This window comes from Galeopterus variegatus, unplaced genomic scaffold (genome assembly GCF_000696425.1).
Source record: "Galeopterus variegatus unplaced genomic scaffold, G_variegatus-3.0.2 Scaffold393, whole genome shotgun sequence".
Taxonomy (NCBI): domain Eukaryota; kingdom Metazoa; phylum Chordata; class Mammalia; order Dermoptera; family Cynocephalidae; genus Galeopterus; species Galeopterus variegatus.
The window spans coordinates 338820-360202 of record NW_007726504.1 but is presented as its reverse complement, the minus strand read 5'-3'; the positions used below and the strand labels follow the sequence as shown (position 1 = coordinate 360202).

General features: G+C 44.3%; 1 protein-coding gene across 1 annotated transcript in view; it reads right to left on the bottom strand.

Annotated features, from left to right (window-relative positions):
- Nucleotides 1–21383, bottom strand: part of ADAMTS17 (ADAM metallopeptidase with thrombospondin type 1 motif, 17) — a 313263-nt gene that overhangs the window by 124959 nt on the left and 166921 nt on the right. Inside the window, exons 9-10 of the mRNA XM_008568277.1 lie at nucleotides 16845–16985; nucleotides 14941–15091 (exon numbers count right to left, since the gene is read on the bottom strand). Of these exons, the coding sequence (XP_008566499.1) occupies nucleotides 14941–15091; nucleotides 16845–16985 (292 nt within the window). The remainder of the gene's footprint in view (nucleotides 1–14940; nucleotides 15092–16844; nucleotides 16986–21383) is intronic.

Sequence of the window (21383 nt, the reverse complement as noted above, 5' to 3'; positions counted from 1 at the left end):
CCCCGCCGCTTGGGCGGGGGGATGATTCTGAAGCAAATTCCCCACGTCTCTCCAAAGGTCCCAGTGGGATGACCCCATTGCCCATGGCAGGCACCTGGCCATCAGTGCACCTTTCTTGACTTCCCTTCCCCTCCCGGTCCCCTCCCAGTGCTTCCTGGGATCACTTCCCAAATAAACTATTTGCACCCAATCCTCACTTCATGGTCTGAAAATTGAAAACAGATGTACATAAGGATCTTTTAAAGACACGGTGATTCCAGGACGCCAAACCCTAACATGGCTAAAAGACCCGAGCAGGAGTAGGGAGACATAACCCTCCAGGATGTGGCCGGGGACCTGCGGTGCACTTCAGGCAGGGTGAAGATCAAGGTGCCCCTGCAGCGTGGCACAGGACGGTCAGGGCGTGGTTCGCAGAGGGTGTGCCATGCTCAGTTTAGAGGTCTGCCCTTCCAAGTAATCTCAAGCATCTGCATAGAATAGATGCACGACTGTTCTGTCTAAAGTCAAAATATGTTCAGAAGTAGAAAGGACAAAAATAAAGAAGAAAAAGGGAAGGAAGGCAGAGCTGGAGGGGGCTTTTCAAAAGAGCTAAGAAAAGCCCATTGCTCTTCCTCATTTTTCAAGTATGTTGGAGCTGACCTGTGCCTTTAAAGAAGATGATGATTCAAGTGAATGTCACACATTTGGGTTCAGAAAAGCCTGCATGTTCTGTTATTGTTCACCTCTCAACGGAACGGTAAAAAGATGAGAGCCTCACGCACGGCACCAGCTGCTCCTATAAAGACCGACTGCACCTCGTTAAATGTTTGATTCCGTGCACTTGGACCTATGAGCTCTCTCAGAGTGTGGCATCTGTGTGTGGATACGTGCTCATGAGACAAGGCTGACCCAGGAGGTGAATTTATGGGATAGGAGTGCCTGGGATGAGGAGAAATAATGGCCATATCAGGAGAGAGAGGAAGAACTGGTGTAAACAGTTTATTATGCAATTTATAGACAGTGCTTTCTCACTAAACTTTTCTAATCATCAAAGAAAAGGAGAATGAGGTTAGGCAAAGATTTCATAAACAGAACACAAAAAGTACTACCAATAGAGGAAAAAATGAATGAGTTATACTATATTAAAATTAAGAACTTCTGTTTATCAAAGACAACTGTAAGAATATGAGAGAAGGTATTTGCGATACACGGGAGAGATTCGTAATGTATAACCAACCAAGTGTTTGTATCCAGAATATATTTTTTAAAAAACAAAAAACTCCTACAGCTCAATTAAGAAAAAGACTCAGTAGAAATAGGCAAAATACTCGGACACTTCATAAAAGAGGATATTTAAATGGCCAGTAAAAACATCAAAAGATACTCAGTTTTTTCAGTCATCAGGGAAAGGCAAACTAAAACCACCATTAGATACCTCTGCAAAACTACCAGAATGGATAGAATAAAACAGGTGGGGAGTATCAAGTGTCAGCAAGGAGGTGGTGCAACGGGAACTCTTGTGTACTGATCGTAAGATTCTAAGTTGGTTCAACAATGTTGGAAAACTTTGGTAGTATTTACTAAAGCCAAAGACATGCACATTCTAATACCCAGCAATTCCACTCCTAACTATGTACCAAAAATCAGTGTGTGTATAGGTTCAAAGACATTGTCAAAAATGTTCATTGCAACACTATTTGTATTAGTTCCAAGCTGGAAACAACCCAAATGCCCATTGGCAGTAGAACAGATGAACTATGGTATATTAGAATGCTGGATACTATATAAAAGTTCAAAAACAAGAAAGATAAAACTATAGTGTTAGGAGTCAGGACGGTGGTGTTCAGTTTAAAAATAAAGAAAAGGAGAATGAGCAGAGGAACTGCAGTCACTGGCCCAAGCTCAGACACTAGTACAGCTCGGTGTGCCCAAGCCAAACAGTCACCCTGTTTGTGATCCAGTTTCACTAATGGACCAATGGGGTGAACGACACGAAGGCTCATCACCGTGACGCCTTCTAGATCAATAGCTGGCATTATCCTGCTTTACGAATGACAACCTGCTCTGACGCCTGTCATCCTGAGCCTCACGACAGCCCTGGGAGGCAGTTAGGACGGGGCTTTCTCCACTTTTCCAATGAGAAGGCAAACACTTACAGAGGTCAAGGGACCCCAGCTGGGTCAGAAGCACAAAACTTTTAAAGGAAAGAACTAAAATAATAGAACAGAAAAGGTATTTGAATATAAATTCAAGACCTAAACTTGAAATAAAAGAAGATCTATCTCAGATTCAAAAGCAAAACCCCGTTCCAGGAAAAATGGTAAAAAATAATGAACCCAGAGGCATGTCCTGATGAGGTTACTGGAGTTCAAAGATAAAGCAAAAAATCCTTTGGGTATCCAGGCAAAGGGATCAAGTCACTGGCAATGGGAAAAGAGATCAGGCTGTGTGCAAATGTCTCCGCAGGGCTGCACTCCAGGGGCGGTGGGCAATGCTGATAAAGACCCAGGAGAGACAGAAAACATGAGTCGGGAAGTTTATGTAAACTAACCTGTTGCTCAGGTATTTAGGCAACAGAAAAACATTTCTGGACATACAAATACTGGAATCCTTTTCTGGAGAAAATGCTGGAAGAGGAACTTCAGCCGACTAAGAAATGACTGGAGAACCCACGACAAAACAACTAGTGGTGTGCATTGACCAAAGTATTGATTGAAAACAACGTGGGGATTGACGTTAGAGAGGAGAGAGAACGCATGTGATGGATTCCAGACAAAGCAGAGGTGGGATAGAGAACAGGCTGTGAAAGGAGGAAGGGTGGCGAACAGCAGTAGGAAGCTGTCGACATATACACCAATTCTTTATCTTTTCTAGCTGGAGGAAGACCAAAAATGTAATGAAGGAATTAAAAAACTGAGATATAAGAGCTTTTAAAGGTAAACTGTTAACCACGAAGAAAAATGATAAAATTGGGTGGTGGAAGGAACGGGCTTGGAGGTGGAGATGTATTTATTTCACTGTACCCATGGAATCAGGGCACAGTAGGTACCCTAAAGAGAAGGGTGACTGATTGACGCTCCTTCTGCTTCCAGCCAATGGCAGACCAGAGACTAGAGACTATGTGGGAGGCAGGGCTGCTCTTCCACTGCAAAAGAGCCAGGTATTGTAATAAAACATAATTCTTAATGCAGAGCTCACCAGAGTAAAGGAGATATCTAGGGAAGCAAACACAAAATGCACACACAGCTACATGTCTATATACATACAAACATACCAAACAAGTGAAGCCACTGGTCTTGGCACTGCAGCTGGAAGAGTAAGTCTGGAGCTGGCAGCAAGGTCAGGCGATCTCCCTGAGACCCCCAGGTTAAACCAGGGAATCTGGAAGGATGTTTACCAGCTCTGGAAAGGTTAGTGGCAGCTTCTGGCTTTGGTTGAACAAATATAGGGAGAGCCACTCAAACAAAATCAGGTCTGGGGGAGCCCAGACTCCCCCAACTCCTGCCCCCAGCGGTACTGCTTAAACTGCAGTGGAAAGTTACTGGTCCCTGCAAACAGCCAGGAAAAGGAAACAGCTCTGGTTCTAGCGTTTCGACACCTCACTGACTACAACTACGAGCAAGGCCTGGCAAAAGTCCTTCCTGGTACGTTTTGCCTCACAGTTCCTCAAGGTGCTGTGTGACAAAGAAACCAATGCCAAGCTTCCTTCCCTGGAGTGCTGTGAGCATCCGGGGAAGCTGGGGTGCCTCAGGAGGAAGACACGCCTGTCCACGCATGCCAGCCTTCACCTCTGCTCTTCAGCAGGTGGGGCCTGTCCAGGACTGTGAAGGTTATTCTGACATCCTTTTGCCTCTTCCTCACTGGGCATCCACGGAGCATTTGGAGAGCAGCTCTAACTCAAATCAACATGGAAGGGAACGCTTATGTAAAATCTCTCAAAAATGTGTTGCTGATAACATAAGCCAAAAGGGAGATAAAATAAAACACAAAGAATTGGATGAAAAAGTGACTAATCCAAACTTTCCACAAATACCACTGCAGTTTGAATCTCCCCCCAAGCCGGCATGCCAGTTCCTCTTCTGGAAAGCTTCCTGAGTCCCAGGCTTGGTTATAACTACATGTTCCTAAGGGTTGCAGAGACCACTACCGGCTGGGGATGGGTGCCACTGGGTGAGGATGGGACCTGGGAACTCAGCTGGCAGGTGGACAAGAAATGAAAGAGAACACACAGCTTGCACAGTCTGGAGAGCCCTCTGAGAAGGCACTCAACTGTTGACTTTCAGACACTTCTGGAAAATTAGGGTCATCTGCTGCCAAAGTCCAACAGCTCTGAGAGAGGCTACAGATGCTAGGCAGGAAGCTGAGATCGGGACAGGCAGGACGGCCCTCAGCCCGGCGTCCAAGTCCACGTACTACTGTACAGCCCTGTCTGAGTGGGGCAAGGCCAAGATCCAGGACTCAGCCAGCCACCCACTCTGGCCAGGTCCACTGGCATTAAAGGGACAGATTTCATTTAGATCAGCAATTTCCAAACCAGACTCAGTGTAAGAATTTCCGGGGCAGCGGTATAAAAAGACACATATCTGGAACCCATCCCCTGAAGATTTTAAGATGCAAAATTTGGAGTGAGGTGTACAAACTTCTAACAGTCTCTAGAAGAGACTCTAATGACCCACCAAGTTTAGAAATGACTGACTTCAGAGAAAAGAGTTTGGGGTTCCCAGGTGGAATTTTGATATCCTGAGCTCCATGTATACCACAGGGATCTTTCTATCTATCACAATGCACAGGCAGACCTCTGCAGGACATGGGATAGGAGCTTGGGGACTGGGAGTTTGCCGAGAGAGAGACTGGATGCTGGAGAGCAATCCCTGGGGGTTACAGGCTCCCAGAGAGCTAGGAGGAATGGTGAGGACAGCATAAGGCAAGACACAGAAAAAACGGACCTGCCAATGTAACTGTCAACTAATCACTGTCTCCTCCTTTCCCACTGGCTCCAGAAAACAAGGTGACAGAAAAATGATACTAACACTTACTAAGTGCATGCTACAGGCTAAGTGCTCTAATTCAGCTATTACTTAACTCTTGTAACGACCCTGTGATGTATAAGTAGAATTTATTTTCCCATTTTTCAGATTAGAAGACTGAGGCACAGAGAGACTATGTAACTTGCTCAAGAGGTAGAGGCCGGACAGACCCTGGGGCAGCTCGACTGACAGCCCATCTTCTTCACATCTGCGTGATACATATGGCACCTGCACCTGTGCCAAAAAGTCATGAGAGGTTAGTGGGAAAGAGAAGAGGAGGAACACTAGGTAGAAAAGAATGCCTAAGTCTCTCGAATGCCTATGACCACTCAACATTCTTGCTTTTCTGAAACTATTGGCCTACAGCTTCTGTGCTCAGTAATGTTCTAAAAAAATAGTATAGGGCTGGCTGGTTAGCTCACTCGGTAGAGTGTGGTGCTGGTAACACCAAGGTCAAGGGTTTGGATCCTTACATTGGCCAGCCACCAAAAAATAAATAAAGGCATAATACACACACCTCAGTTGCTTGCAAATGCCGTGTCATGTAGGTACACCCATGCACACAGCAACTAATAAGGCCAGTGTACATCCCTACAGAGCACTACCTTCCTGTGTGTGGCAGCTACACGTGGGCTTTGGAGCAATGATGGCAGAATGTGTTACTGAGAAGCCGCTAGGGTTTAGGGATGGGTGGTCGTTACATTGTGCGGTTCAACTGAGACTCTCTGGGTACCGGGTGGTAGGGACAGATAAACACCTTTTTCATGTTGGAAAGGGGTGGGGGCTCCATGAGGACGTTGCCTTAACTGGCCCCTTTCTTGCTGTCTCCAGTAGCAGTGCATACTTCCTTGCAGCTGACAATGCCTACACTGGGCCTTCTCACCCTCTGTTTCACCTGGCAGAATATCTGAGCTTAAATAGCGTGAAAGTCTTGCTAAATAGTGACTTTCCTTTGCAGTGACTTTGCTGACGGGTACAGGAGGAACTTGTAATCATAAAAAAGATTGATTGGGCTAATTGCATAAAGTTCATTTCCCCTTTCTAATAAATATTTACCATCCAATGTTTATATCTTTTATGTTTGGACTTTCTTAAAATGCTTTATTGAATTAAAAACATCACATTACCACTGGCTAAAAGAAGAGACAGCTGTACTTGCCAATAACTTCTGCAACAAATGCCAGCTATTGATGCCAATATTTTTTTTTTTTTTGTAGTTCATATTTCCGTAGACAGCTTTGAGCCTTACAATACCAGCATTCTGCAGACAGACATGAAAGATTCAATGGTGATGGTGTCGGGGCCTCCAGAGCCCTAAAAATTAAAATGGACTGTACTTTAATTTTCCTTGGTTCTCTAGTATACAAATGTTTAAGAAAACAGCGACCTGGTTAATATCTGAAGCCCAGGCTGCTCCCAAGGCAATTGTATCAATGTATTTTACACCTTGAAGTGAGGAAACGATTTTTAATTTTGATTGGTCTTAAAACAACTACGAACTGAGTGTCAAAAGAAGAGCAAACATGAAAGTCCAGTGAGAAGGAAGTTATGCATCTGAAATTCCACCCCAAGAAGAGCAACAGCTCAGGGAACCAGGGCTTGCTGCTGTGGGACAGACGCTGCCTGCCATGGCCACTCTCTAGCTCTGAGCGCCTGGCCTTTCTGTGCCCAGAAGCACCTGGAAGAGCCTATGAACCCCTTCCCAGAGTATGTTTGTTAATGTATAATTATAAAAGATATAAGATTACCAAGGAAACAATTGCATTGAAATATAGTTTTCAAAATACAAAACAAAAATGCCAAATTTGTAATATAGTAACGTATGAGTATGTGTTTCTTTGTCAACATGTTACATAATAAGATCTGGCCCTGGGTCTAATAACCACTGTAATTCTGAAGTCTAGGGAGTATCAATGATATTTTGAGATGTTGGCCACATGTGTTATGGTGTATGAAAATATCTGTGACTCCTAATCGCAGTGACAGTCATGGGCACTGCTGAAACTACTGTGGTTTATTGCCAGCATTCATAATTAAAGGAAATACCAACTTCAATTAGAAATTGGCGAAAAATAAAGGCATAATGTCTTTCCTATCCCAGTTCGCAAATCCTCTGGAATCTATCCAGGGGCCCTAGTTGAGCACCCTGCTTCAGTACAACCACAAAGACGCACTGACGAGAAGTGTGATCCCTTGAGATTAGGGAGGCCTCTACGTTGTCCCTGGGGACAGCCTGGGCTCATCTTTATGCAGATAAGCTTTTAGTCCTCAGGAGAGGCAGCAGCAAAATGAAAAATGCCCGCCACTAGTCATGGTGATTATATATGGTGGATATATTATATTTCTCAAAATATACCCAGTTTCTTTCCTTCTTATTTTATGCTCTGTATTCCAGAAAAAGCTGAACTCCTCAGCACTGGTGTGTCTCACGGTGCTGTTCCCTTGGCAGTATCCAACCTCTGTGATATTCCATTACTATTTTCTTTTCTATAACAGACTTAAAGTTCCAGAAAATTTTAAGACCAAAGATTCCCCCCCCCCCCCCCAAAGAGGTGTCTCACTGATGTCTAAGTGTTTTTCCCAGCTGAGGAGCCACTCGGTATCTTCACCATCATCAACACAGTCTTTGGGGAGCCCAGGCTTGGGAATATGGGTGGTGTGTTTGATTCCCATGCACGAATGCGGCTTTTTTTTTTTTTTGTCTTTTTCGTGACCGGTAAGGGGATCGCAACCCTTGGTGTGGTGTCACCCGCACCACGCTCAGCCAGTGAGCACACCTGCCATTCCTATATAGGATCCGAACCCGCGGCAGGAGCGTCGCTGCACTCCCAGCACCGCACTCTCCTGAGTGCGCCACAGGGCCGGCCCCGAATGCGGCTTTTAAGATAAGAAAATCCTTTAGATTTTTTGAGTTGTAATTCCTTCACAGTATTCATTCCCTGAAAACTCCTGGCTATGAGTGTTTTTCTTCTTTTTTTTTTAAATGGCATCTAGTAAGTAGTATCTTGTTTTTTTGCTATTAAGGGAGCCAGAAGTGCTTTGAAGAATACTGTTGAGCACTTTCATCACAGCTCCCTCTGAAATAAATGGAGATGTCTTGAGGTGTTATGACGTCACTAGTGTGATTACAGGTGTGAAGACTGGACAATTGGTGCTGTCTATCTGGAGATCCAGGGTGGCCATGCGACCTCAAGAAGACCCATGTTTGAAAGGAACATGTCAAGGACCCTAATGAAATGTAAATCCCATCGGTTTCTTAGAGGAATGGAGGAGTATCAATGACTAATATACATTTACGATCCATCCTTACATAGTCTATTTCCAATGTGCTTGACCACAGGGTAAGCAACATATAATTACATTTTATTTTCTTTATTGGCTTATTAGCTATCACTCTGTTATTTATTGGTTGCTTTACAATTGATATTATACATCTTTAACTTATAGTCTGTCTCTATGTGATATTATCCCACCTCATATATGGCATACTTCCACTTCTACTTTTCTGGCCTTTGTGTGAATGTCATAAATCTTATTTTTACACATCATGGGCCCTAAACTACCATATTAGTTTCCTACAGCAACCCTGTATTAGCTTCCTACTGCTGCTATAACAAATTACCACAAACTTAGTGGCTTAAAACAACACAAATTATCTTAGTTCTGGAGGTCAGAAGTCCAAAATCAGTCTCACTGGGCTAAAGTCAAGGTGTCAGCAGGGCTGGTTCTTTCTGGAGGCTGTGCGGTTTCCCTGCCTTTCCCAGCGTAGAGAGGCTGCCTGAATTCTTTGGCTCATGGCTCCTTCTTGCATCCCTAACTTCTTGCTTCTATCGCCATATCCTGTTACCCTAATTTCTTGCCTCTGTCTTACCAAGGGACTTTTTGAGTACATTGGTCCAACCAGATGATCCAGGAATATCTCCTCATTTCAAGATGCTTAACTTAATCACACCTGCAGACTCCCTGACCCTCATGTCCTCACTGGTGAAATCTCAGGCTGGTAACATTCACAGCTTCTGGGGATTAGGACATGGAGATCTACCACAGCTACATTCTTCTTATTTTTGTAAAACAGTTGTTTAAATGGCCAATGGTCAATTAAAAACATTAAGTATGTATAAATATATTGTATATTTACCCATGTAGTTACCACTTCCAGGGCTCTTCATTCTTTGGAAAAGACCCATATTTCCATCTAGTACCATTTTCTTTCTTCCAGAAGACTTCCTTTAACATTTCTTAGAGTGTAGGATTACTGGTGATGAAGTTTTTCAGCTTTTGTATGACAGAAAAACTGCATTGCACATTTATTTTTGAAAGATATTTTGGCTGGGTATAGAATTATTCTTCTTTCCGTACTTTAAAAATGTTGTTGCACTGTCTTTTCACTGCACTGTTTCTAATGAGAAATGCTCTTTTTTCCTCTGGCTCTTTTAAGATTTCCTCTTTATCACTACTTTAAAACAATTTGATTGTGATGAGTGTTGGTCTAGATTTCTTCATGTTTCTTGTGCTTGGGGTTCATTGAGCTTCTTGGATCTATGCTTTTATTGTTTTCATCATATTCAGATATACTTCAGCCATTATTTCTTCAAATAATTTTGTTCCTCCCTCCTTCTCTGTCACCTCCTTCAGAGGTGTTAGTTATGTATTTATTAGGCCACTTGAAGTCCCACAGCTCACCAATACTGTTTTTTTTTTTTGTTCTCAGTTTTTCTCTGTGTTTTGTTTTGGATAGTTTTGATTGCTTTGTCTTCAAGTTCACTGATCTTCTCTTCTACAATGTCCTTTGCCATCAATCCCACCCAGGGTATCTTTCACCAAGACACGGTAGTTTTCCTTTCTATGAGTTCCATTTAGTTCCTTTTATGTGTCTTCCATGCCTGTACTTATCATGTTTGATCTTTCTGCCACCCTCTTGAATCTGGCATAGGGTCATAATTATTATTTTAATGTCCTTGGCACAGGTAATTCTATCACCTGTGTCATTTCTGGGTCAATTTTGATTGTTCCCCTCCCCCCAGTTATGGATATATTTTCTTGCTTCTCTGCATGCGTGAAAATTTTTTATTTGATGACAGACATTGTGGTTTTACTTTACTGAATACTAGATAGTTTTGCATTTCTACAAATACATTTGAGCTTTGTTTTAAGACTTGGTTAAATTACTTGGAAACAGTTTGATCCTTTCAAATCTTGCTTTTCAACTACATTAGGTGGGAACAGATCAGTATTTAGTGTAAGGCTAATTTTGCCATGCTACTGAAGCAAAGTCCTCTGTGTGCTTTATGTGATGCCCACATGAACTCCAGAGACTGTTTCCTGTAACCCTTTCAGACAGTTCTTTTCCTGGCCTTGGGGAGTTTTCTCACACACATGTGCTCATGGCTAAGCTGGCAATTCATGGGGGACTCTCTGCAGATATCTGAAGTTGTCTCTTTGTGCGGCCCTTTTCTGTGACACTCAGCCTTGTGACTCCGGCTGCCTCAGTTTCCCCATACAGCCAGCTCTTCCTTGATCAGGAAGACTGCTGCTTCTTTGTCATTCCCCTTCCCTGTGCTACAGCTGGAGGTGGTCTAGGCAGTGGGCTGGGATACCCATGAGGCTCATCTCATCTGTTTCACATCTCTCAAGGATCAGAGATCCTTGTTGCTCGATGTCGAGTGTCTTGAAAATCATTCTTTCATATATTTTATCTGTTTTTTTAGTTGTTTCAGGTAGGAGAGTAAATGTGGTCCCTGTTATTCTATGTTTGTCAAAAGCATAAGTCCGGATAAGAAATTTAAAGGCAGCTTTGGAACCATGATGATTTTATGACATGATATCCATTTCAATTCTCAAGGGCATGACAGAGTAACAATGGATATCCAGACCAATTATGGCACTGGATTAAAGACCTTTCTGATTAGTCTAGGTGTCTCTGGCTGCATGAGGAGTACAAGTTTGAGACAATGCTTAATTTTTCACAGCCCCAAGAGTGCAACATGGAGAAATGCTGATCTTGGAGATGTACAGACAGATTGGTTCCCATCGGTACAGACACCCCCAGATGGGAATCAGTGTCATCCAGAAAGGGGATAACAGCGGACATATTGGCTTGTTCACCTCATTGGGCACTGACTTGTGAAAGACCCATTTCTCAGCACCTTATGAGGATTAACTTGCCCAAGCCTGAGATTTGACCATGAGGACTCTAGGGCATAGAGAAAGAGGGATGATCACTAGGAAGGAGCCACAGTCACTCACTATCAGACTCCCTGCACCACACTGAATGGTTTCTTGTCCTGGGAGGAAGCCACAGGAAAGGCTTGCATGGACCCCCCATAAGATATTTGACAAAGTCATATGTGTTATGCTGTTGAAGAAGATGGAGAAATGTGAAATCAGAGTCAATATATTGTACAGAGAGGTCTCTAAGGGTTTCTTCCTCAACTTGGAACCTGTCCACAGATTCACCAGGAGCTGGGTGAAGCCACTAACAAATTTGCTTTTAGGGTCAAGGCTGGATCCCAGCACAATACATACTTACTGAGCACCTACTATGTGCCAGGTATTGCTCAAGAAAGTTGGGAAACACTAGTGAGCAAATGTAAAGACTACTGCCCTTGAAGGGTTTATAACCAGAAGAGGGAGATTATCAAAGCAATAGTCATAATAAACAAGTGAACTAGATAGCATGTGAAAAGATGGTAAGTGTCTAAAAGTAGATCAGGAGACGTGGGTACTTCAAGGGAGAGCAGGAAGAGGCTACTAGGTTATATTCTTAATAGGGTGGTCAGCGTAGGCTTCACTGAGAAGGTTCCATTTGAAAACAAAAAGCAAAACTCAAAAAAGATGAGGAATAAGTCATGTGTATAACTGAGAGAAGAGCAGCCAGGCAGAGGAAACAGCCAGCATGAAGCAGGCTGTGTCCTGCCAGGAGCATGGCTGGTGGGTTCCAGGAGAAGCGGGAAGGCCAGCACAGCTGGAACAGAGAAAGTGGAGGGGAGCACAAATGGGGACTAGGACTGGAAAGGGGGTGGGGTGGGGATGAGCCAGCACCAACGACACAGCGTTACAGGGAAGAAGAGAGGAATGATGACAGCTTATCCATGCTCTCCTGCTACACTGAATGTCAACTGGAACAGAGACCTACGAAGACACAGAGGGGCAAACCAATGGTCTGGTGAGCCCTGGAGTCCCGGAGTGTGGCACCTTCTTGGTCTGGATCTGATTCAAATGACATGTCCCAGGCCTAGGGCAGCATGCCTGAAGTCCTTGGTCCTCAACCTTCTGCCCCTTCCTCCCCAGTAGTGCAGAGGAGCATCAGTGTGACACTTTCTCCAGTGTGAACAGTCACAGCCAGCTCATTGTCAGACCCCTTTAAAGGAAGCAGCACGAGCCTTGCGAGCAGGACAACCACCAACAACCAGTTGAGGCTGGCGGCTGCCAAGGTAACTGTCACTCTTCACTCCCCTGAGTAATCACTCCTGTTAGCTAGTGGGGGAAGATGCCAATTTATCCTATTTTATTACTGGTGAAACTCTCAAAGAAAAAGCAAGGAAAACATATTTCACAGTTCCTGGTGGGCTGTAGGAATAAACGTTCAACTTCACTGTAACTTACAAATGGGAATATTTCACTGTGTACATATTTGGATCTTGAGGTTCTAGGGAGAAAGGAACTGTGTAGCTAAGCTAATCATTACTTACCTCTAATTGCCCTCCTTCAACTAAAAGATGCTAACACAAGGAAATAAAATACCATGACACCATCCCCCTTATTGGGGTCTGTCTTTGAATGACAGGAACCTTCCTTTCTTCCCTCGGTAATAGACATACCTGGGCATGCATTCTGGTACATCCTTTCTGGCTTGGTGACCAGGCCCTAATCTCTCTTAGCCTCTGTTTTCTCATCTATTAAAATGGGGTTAAAAGCCCCTGCCTTGAGGGTTACAGGCAGGGTTTCATGTGAGAATGCAAGGAAACAGTCAAGCCTGGGAGACAGTGAGCCCTCAATACCTGTGTGTCCTTCCCCTGTCCCTCCTCACCCAGCTGGTGTGCAACCACCTGGCTCTTAGAAGAGAAAGGAGCTGCAGCTCTCAGAGAGGAGTCTGTCTCTTCCAGCTTCCACCCATCTCAACCCCACCTCCACGGGGCCAGCTCAGCCTGGCCTGTGATGCCTCACCAGCCCTGGTAGCACTCCACAGTGGGCAGAGTGGCTTCTTTGTGTCCCTTGACTCAGCTGGGCACTTTGTTCTTCTCCAATCCAGTGCTCAGGGCCCTTCAGCTTTTCCTGAATGCTTGGTGGCCCCCAGGAGACCCATTCACGGGGTCTCACACCATCTCCACACCATCAAAGGACCCCCAAAAGCCTGCTCTCGAGCTCCTGACATTTCTGTGCCATCAATTGACTTTAGGGACTGGAGGCTGGGGACAAGCAAACAGGGTGTCCCTTGGCAGGCATGTGTATATGAAGGAGAGCCTCAATGGTCAAGCCACTGGTGGCTGATGGTGAGTACTGGGCACTGCGCGTGGCAGGCTGCTGGGGGCAATACAATCCTGGGGACCATCACATCTCCCCATGTAGGTGTCCTCCAACTCTGCTGCTGGGGGCCACGGCACCTAGTGGGAGACAGCTCCCCATCAGTCGGGTTTGGAAAGCACCCATGCCAGCACATCCCCCTGGGGTACAGCAGAGGAGGTTCAGGACAACACTATAGATAAATGTCCTTTGGGGAAACAGTCTGTGGGAGGCACCATCCTGGTTTGGAAGTGCTGCCTTTTTCTACACCCCAAACAATGGCAGGCAGTATCCACCTGCAGGTTTCACCCCAATTTCCTGAACCACCTCACACTTAGACAGCAAGCACTCAGAGGCAGCATCTCTCCTCCAGGCGTTCAGGCTAACTGGGGTCCTGGGGTCTCATTCTGGAGGCAGTCCCTTGTGCACCTGGCTGCTTTATACTGGTCCTGTCCTAAGTTCTTGCTCCAGGAAATAGCCCAGCCATCCATGTATCCTCCCTGGAACTAGATGCTGTCCTGAGCCCCAGTATGGACAGCCCTCTCTCTGGCCAACTGCCCACTGGGTGGCTCCTGAGTCCCACATATCCCCAACTGTTTTCCCTGCTCTGTCCTTCCTCTGACCCAGAATGGTGTGAGCCCCGCCCTGCTAGCCGAATCCCACTGTCAAGTGTTGCTCTGGCCTTCCTCTGGGGACAGGGTCTCCTGTCTGCTACGCAGATGGCCACAGGCATGGCGATTGTCAAGCGCCAGATCCCAGCCTGCCCCTCTTGACACCCCTCACCCAGAGAACTGGCCCTGCCATGGACCTTGCTTGTTGTAGCACGGTGAAAATGTGTGTGCTGAGGTGACCAAATTCTTGCTCTACTATCTGCTAACCTAGCTACTTTGAAGGACTGCTTAACACGGATTGTCTGCACACTGAGGATGGAATCTAGGGAACTTGGTGAAGACTAACTGGGACTATGCATGTGGGAATCTTTAGGACTAAATACTTGAGCATTGCTCAATAAATGGTAACTGTTTAGTGGGGTTATTATCACTGTCACCATATAATCAATTTATTAATTGTTAAATTTTCTCCATCTAATACTTTCCAACATTTGACAGTTTTTAGCTTTCTTCCTTATCTGTGTGCAGGATCTGAAGTCAGGTGACATTACATCATTTTCAAGAAATATGAGTTAAGTCTTTTCTCTAGTGCCATACCATTTTCACGTTATAACATCAGGTTACTGGTGTCAGTAGTAACCCTGCAGAACTGGCTGTGTGGGGGACTGTGTGTGGGAGTGCCTGCATGTGTCTGTGCAAGTGCGCGTGTGTGCATGTGTTGAGTGTGAGTACCCATGTCCTCCAGCAGAAGCCAGGGCTGCTAAGGGGGGCTGGGCCGGGCCCGTGCTCCTTCCTGAGCCAGCCTCCCCCTGGCTGCCTACCTCCATGTTTCTGCAGAAGGTGGCGTTGGTGCCAAACAGGATCTGACACTGTTCATTGGCGCTGTAGTGCATGCCCGGCAGCTTGTGAGGGAGGCGCACTGCGTACTGGCTCCTGGGGTCCGTCACCAACAAACAGGTGCTGACTTTCGATCTGAAACAGCCAAGAGGCAAGATGACCTACAAATGTACTGCCTAGGTTTTTATTTTGATTTTTTCAGTCACTGAGAATGATGTATCTCTAAATTATTTAAGAATAAAGGACCCAGGCATTAGACACATGGATCATTCCTTTTTTTCCTTCTGCTCTTTTTCCACATGGCCAGATATGGGTCTTTGTTCTGAAGACAATGAGAGCTTGGCAGCTCAGGAGGGGCCTGGGAGTAACACCCACGAGGCTAATGGACTTTCCTCGGGGAGTCTGAGAGCTTTCTTTGATGAAAATGCTTTTGAGATAGATTACTATGATATTTTCTTAGAATACAGCTTTGAGCAAAAGTTATGAATAAAGAAACAGCACAAGTCAGCGCTGTTTTATTTTATTTTAAATAAAATCGAAGTGCGTATTTCAAGCTCCATAGATTCTCTTGGAGGGCTTGTTGGGCATTGGCATCTCACCTGGCTACACCTCCTGTCCTCGCTGAAAGCTGGCCAGGGGCACAGTCTGCAAAGAACTTCAGGACTTCGACAAGATGGGAAGGTTCACTTACAAGGAGAAGATTGTCTTCCAAACACTAAACTGGGGACTGTGAGGCTGTGGCTCTCTTGGACTTTAAAGACTTAAATGCCTTTATGTTTCAATTCCTAAAGACAGATGGTAGGAAAAAAAAAACCATCTGCTTGCCAAGATTTTTGGAGGAAAGAGTCGCATGCACACAAGTACACCCAGGCTGATGCTGGTCCACGTCTCCTGGGCTCAGACACATGCCACTTGTTACCAGGGGGACCAGCACCAGGTATGTGAGCAGTGAAGACTCCCTGTCTTGCTGCACGGGCCCTTCTGTGTAAAGTGAAATAGCATCCAGTGGCTTACACCTTTTATGAAGATTCTGTGATGAATACTCAGTGGGAAGTCGATGGTATTAAAACTAGCAAGTTCATTTTTGAGCCTGTTTACCACTTACACACTTTCCCTGAAAACAGAAAACACCATGGAAGAAGACCCAAGACGATCCCTTTGCCAGTCCACCCTGAACTCAGCAGGTACTTTCATGTGATACTGGACCTAAAGCTCTGTAGGCAGGTGTGACTCACTGACTCACTGACTCACTTCTGTCTCCACAAGGTATATGGATTAACACGACTAAGCAGTGAAGCAGTTAGGGTCTACACCTCAAATGTGTAAATCCAGCCCTGAGGTCTTGGCACAAAAGGACCTGCACTGTCCATGGGGACAGACTGTTTGACAAAGGTCTGAAACGGGATGGCCAGTTCTCACACAGAACTCTGACACATTCCAGGAAGAAAGCGGTAGTGAGACCAGCCCTTCCCACACACGAGGGAGGTCAGCACACCCGCCTCCCGGCAGATTCACTCCCCACCAGGCAAAGCTGCCCCGGCAACCAGGAAATGCTCTATTCTCCAGCAGCCAAGGGGCACCCCTTGGTCACCTCAATGCAGGGGAATGAAAGGGGGCTCTTTTTAAGACAGGGTTTCGATGTTAATATTTCAACCAATCAACAATTATTTAATGATCACCAACTAGGTGCCCAACATTGCACCATACACATGCTTGGGAGGACGCTGTTGCCAGTGACAGGAGACTCTGTGCCAACCGCCCCTTTAGGCCGGCTGAGAATGTGAAGAGAGATTCATTTCTCCTCCTCCTACTCGCCGGACTCCCATGGCTGTGTCTTCTGGAAGCCCTCTCTATCGTACTGATCGTATGGAGTGATTCAAGGACTTACTTGAGGAAGTTTTCAAGGTCATCTCGACTGCAGGAAGACCAAGAGAGGTCACTGGGGTTCCGGCCTTTCACCCACTCTCCCGACATGATGTGGGACCTGCCAGCGCAGGAGGAGTGGTCATCGTCGTGGTTCATCCCCAAGCTGTCCGAGGAGAAGCAGAGAGGGACACTTATGCTACAGGCTTCTCGTTCCCAGGTCCGGGGAAGGAGAGTGAGCACACCACGCTCACTTAAATCAAGTCACATATATAGAAGGTGACACAGGGAGATGACAGTTTTCAGAGAACAGACCAACAGTCACGAGTTTATAGAGAAACAAAGAGGCTGAGGATTTGCTTACGTGGTGAATGAAGATTGAGCAGAGACACTAACAGCATTTGCTAAATAATGATACTGAACAAATTATATTAACTGTGATAACTATGACATTACAGTTCTTAAACTCTAAGCTCCTGATGATGACACTTGCCTTCTCCACTGAATATCCCAAAGTTAACGGTCTAAGTGTTTTGTGTTCCTCAGAGAGAAGTCACCATGCTAAGGGCCAGTGGGAATCACCCAAGACTTTGACCTATAGAATGGGATGGTTCAAGTCTCCAAATTCACGAAAACTTGTGGCTTTCTGCCTTTCACATTACCGTGCCTGTGTCCAACAAGATCATACCTGTCACCTTCCCTGCCCCGCTGTAGCTGAGAGTCACCAGGCTGCCTGTCTGGGCACAGGTGGCCAACCACATGCTATGAGTTGAACAAGGACCTTAATTTATACCCATGCTGTCACTGGGCTGAGACATGGAGCATACAAGATCAGATGGCCCACGGTTTGCGGACCTGTGATTTCCATGGGAGAGACCCAATGTGCATAAGGATGCCTGCTTCTTTGTCAGCAATTTCAGGGGGGAAAACTATGCACTTTCATTCATTCAAAAATATTAGTTAAACGTTTCCCAAGTGCCAGGTAACAGACCAGAAGGAGGAGATACGATGGTACATGAGACACCATCCCTGACTTTGAATCACTGTCAGCCTGGGAGAAGAGGTGAAACAGAGCTAATTATGCAACAGGTTCTAAGTGCCTCTCTGGACCATGTTTTCCTAGTTTTCCTCATGTGTCTCTGGCCACCTTTCATCAATTCTCCTTCTTGCTGTTCCATGCTGGTGTCTCCCCAAGAGAGGCTCACCTTGTCTTCTCTGCACATCCTGCAGGCCACTCCCACACCCTGCCTACAAAGACGTTCCCTTGGCCAAACCCCACGTGGAGCTGGATCAGCCTAAGACACCCATGTCCTTTGAAAAAAACACCACCTGGCACTTGTGTACCCTGGATCTTGGGGCTAGCAGGGCACTCTCTGATCACCCACAGATGCCTGCTCCCATCAGTCGAGGTGGGCATGCTTATTAAGGGTCAACTGTATTCATTCTCCAACTTACTGATATCAGTGATACTTGTTATTTTAGTTCGTATGAGTATATGTGGTTATATGTTGGGTTAATCAATGAAATATGAGAACAAAAGCAAAGTTATTTTCATGAAAACTAATTTAACTAGTAGCTAAAATAGACCACTGTCAAATTGGGTGTGGGTAAGACAACTGTAAAAGATAAGGAATAATCATAATAATCTGCTCCCAGACTGTTTCACGACGGTCATTTATGTTCCTGCCATATATATATATATGTATGTGTATATATATATATATATATATGTATGTGTATATATATATATACATTCATACACACACACACACATATATATATATATATACAAGGGTACTTCAAAAAGTTCACGGTAAGATTCACATTATCTTTTAATTCTATTTTTCCATGAAATTTGTTGAAGCACCCTTGTGTGTACATGTGTGTGTGTCCATTTATGTGTGTGTATATGTATGTATAAAAAGAGACTAGACTCAAACTCGCATTATAGGTGTGCTTTGTGTCAGGAAGGTAATGTGGAGGTACAACTGGCAGATACGCACTCTCAAAAAAAGGCTTTTCCCCTCCATCACAAAATTGGTTAAAAAAATTAATAATAAAATAAAAACTAATATTTTCATAGCTTAAATTAAAATAAAGTGTTTAACATATCTAAGTATAATTTCTTGATGTTTCTCCACTTCAATTGATTTTTTGGTTAATCGGTCAATTGACCGACTATCACATCAGAAAAGAAAGCTCCTATGGCACTAAGTAGGTGTCAATGGCCCCCTCAGTCCAGACCTCTCTACCAAATTTCAGACACTCTCTCCTGGATTCCCACAGGCTCTTCCAACTCACCTGATTCCCTCAGGGCTGCTTCTCCATCAGTGACTGTACAGTAAATATTTATGGAATGGATTCTCTGTTTAATACTGAAGAAAATGCCAAAAACACCGGAGAGCCCATATCTATGACAAGTGTGTTAATTTACTGCAGTAGCAAATTGCTTCAGCAGAATAATGAAAACCATCTCTAGTTAGATTCCGTGTTATTCTCCTGCCTAGATGTAGGTATCCATCCAAGTAGGGTTAAAAGGAAAACCAGGAAGTTATCAGATACATCTGGCCAATGAGAATAATATAGATATATTTCCAATGGTCACTATGCCAAATAAAGTGAGTCTTATTTTTCAATGCAACTACTCAGGCTTTTACTTTTTTTGTTGGGCAACAGAAACTGTTTATTTACATACAAGTACATGAGAAAGCAATTTCCATTCAGCTTTTAAAAAAATGATGTTACCAATAAGTTTTTTTAATACAGTCATCCTTTGCCCACAAAATACATTCTTTTTACTTTTTACTGTCAGCATGAATTTTTTTTTTGAGGTTCACTTTTTTTTTAAACATTATTTTATTTTGGCAAGAACACTTAACATGAGATCTACCATCTTAAATGTTCAAGTGTACAGTAAAGTACTGTTAACTATGGTTACCATGTTGTGCAGAAGATCTCTAGAGCTTACTCATCTTGCTTAAATGCAACCTGATGCCTGTTGATTAGCAAAATCCCCATTTCTCTCTCCCCCAGCCCCTGGCAGCCACTGGTCATCTCTGATTCTATGAACTTGACTATTTTAGATACTTCACGAATGGAATCATGCAGTATTTTTTCCTTCTGTGACTGGTTTATTTCATTTAGCAAAATGGAAGGGGTTAATATTTAAAATGTATAAGGAACCTCTATAGCTCAATAGAAAAACACCTAATAATCCCAGTAAAAATGGGCAAAAGACATGAATATATATATTTCTCCAAAGAAGACATACAAATGGCCAGCAGGTACAAGAAAAGATGCTCAGTGTCACTAATCATCATGAAAATACAAATCAGAACCACAATGTGATACCACCTCACACCTACACAATGTTTATTATGAAACAAAAGACAACAAGAACCTGCAAGGATGTAGAAAAATTAGAACCCTGTATACTATTGATGGGAATGAAAAGTGCTATAGCATTATGAAAAAACATATTGAGGCTCCTCAAAAAATTAAAAATAGAGAGAGGCGTCCTGCCAGAGAGGCCCAAGATCCGCGGAGACCACATGCCCCATGGTGCCAGCATACGACTGAGCACGTAGGCCTCACCACCACCAGACTGCATCCCCAGCCTGGCCGAGTGCATGCTCACCAGAGAGGCGCCTCCCCAGAGAGGCGCCTCCCCAGAGAGGCGCCTCCCCAGAGAGGCCCAAGACCCAAGGCGACCATGCACCTGAGGCACCAGTGGGCAACCAATCAGACACTGAGGCAGTCGTACCCAGTAGCATCCTAGCCAGACAATAGTGTTGAACCAGTGGACCGTGGAATCCCTTGCCACAATGACTAAACATCAAAGGAAAGATACCAGAAATATGAAAAATCAAGAAAGTACACCACTAAAGGGTAATAACTCTCAAGCTCTAGATCCTATATAACAAGAAGCCCTTGAAATGTCTGACAAGGAATTTCAACTGATAATTCTAAGGAAACTAAATGAGATACAAAAAAACTCAGCTAGACAACACAATGAAATGAGGAAAAGTATATAGGACCTGAAAGAAGAAATGTACAAGGAAATCAATGCCCTGAAAAAGAATGTAGCAGAGCTTGCTGAACTGAAGAATTCATTCAATGAAATAAAAGCACAACAGAGAGTTTTACCATCAGGCTTGCAGAAGCAGAAGAGAGAACTTCTGACCTTGAAGATGGGCTGACCAAACACAGGCAGAAAAAAAAAAAAAAAAAAAAAGAAAAGAAAAGAAAAAAGAATTAAAAACTTTGAAGAAAATTTAAGAGAGATAGCAGACAACCTTAAGTGCTCAAATATCCGAGTCATGGGTATTCCAGAAGGGGAGGAAAAAGGAGATTGTGTTGAAAACATATTCAACAAAATACTGGCAGTAAACTTCCCAGGTATAGAAAAAGATACAGATCTTCAGATTCAGGAAGCTCAAAGCTCCCCAAATATAACCAACCCAAAAAGATCTTCTCTAAGACATGTTATAGTCAAATTGGCAAAACTCAAAGACAAAGAGAGAATCTTAAAAGCTGCAAGAGAGAAGCATCAAATCACCTATAA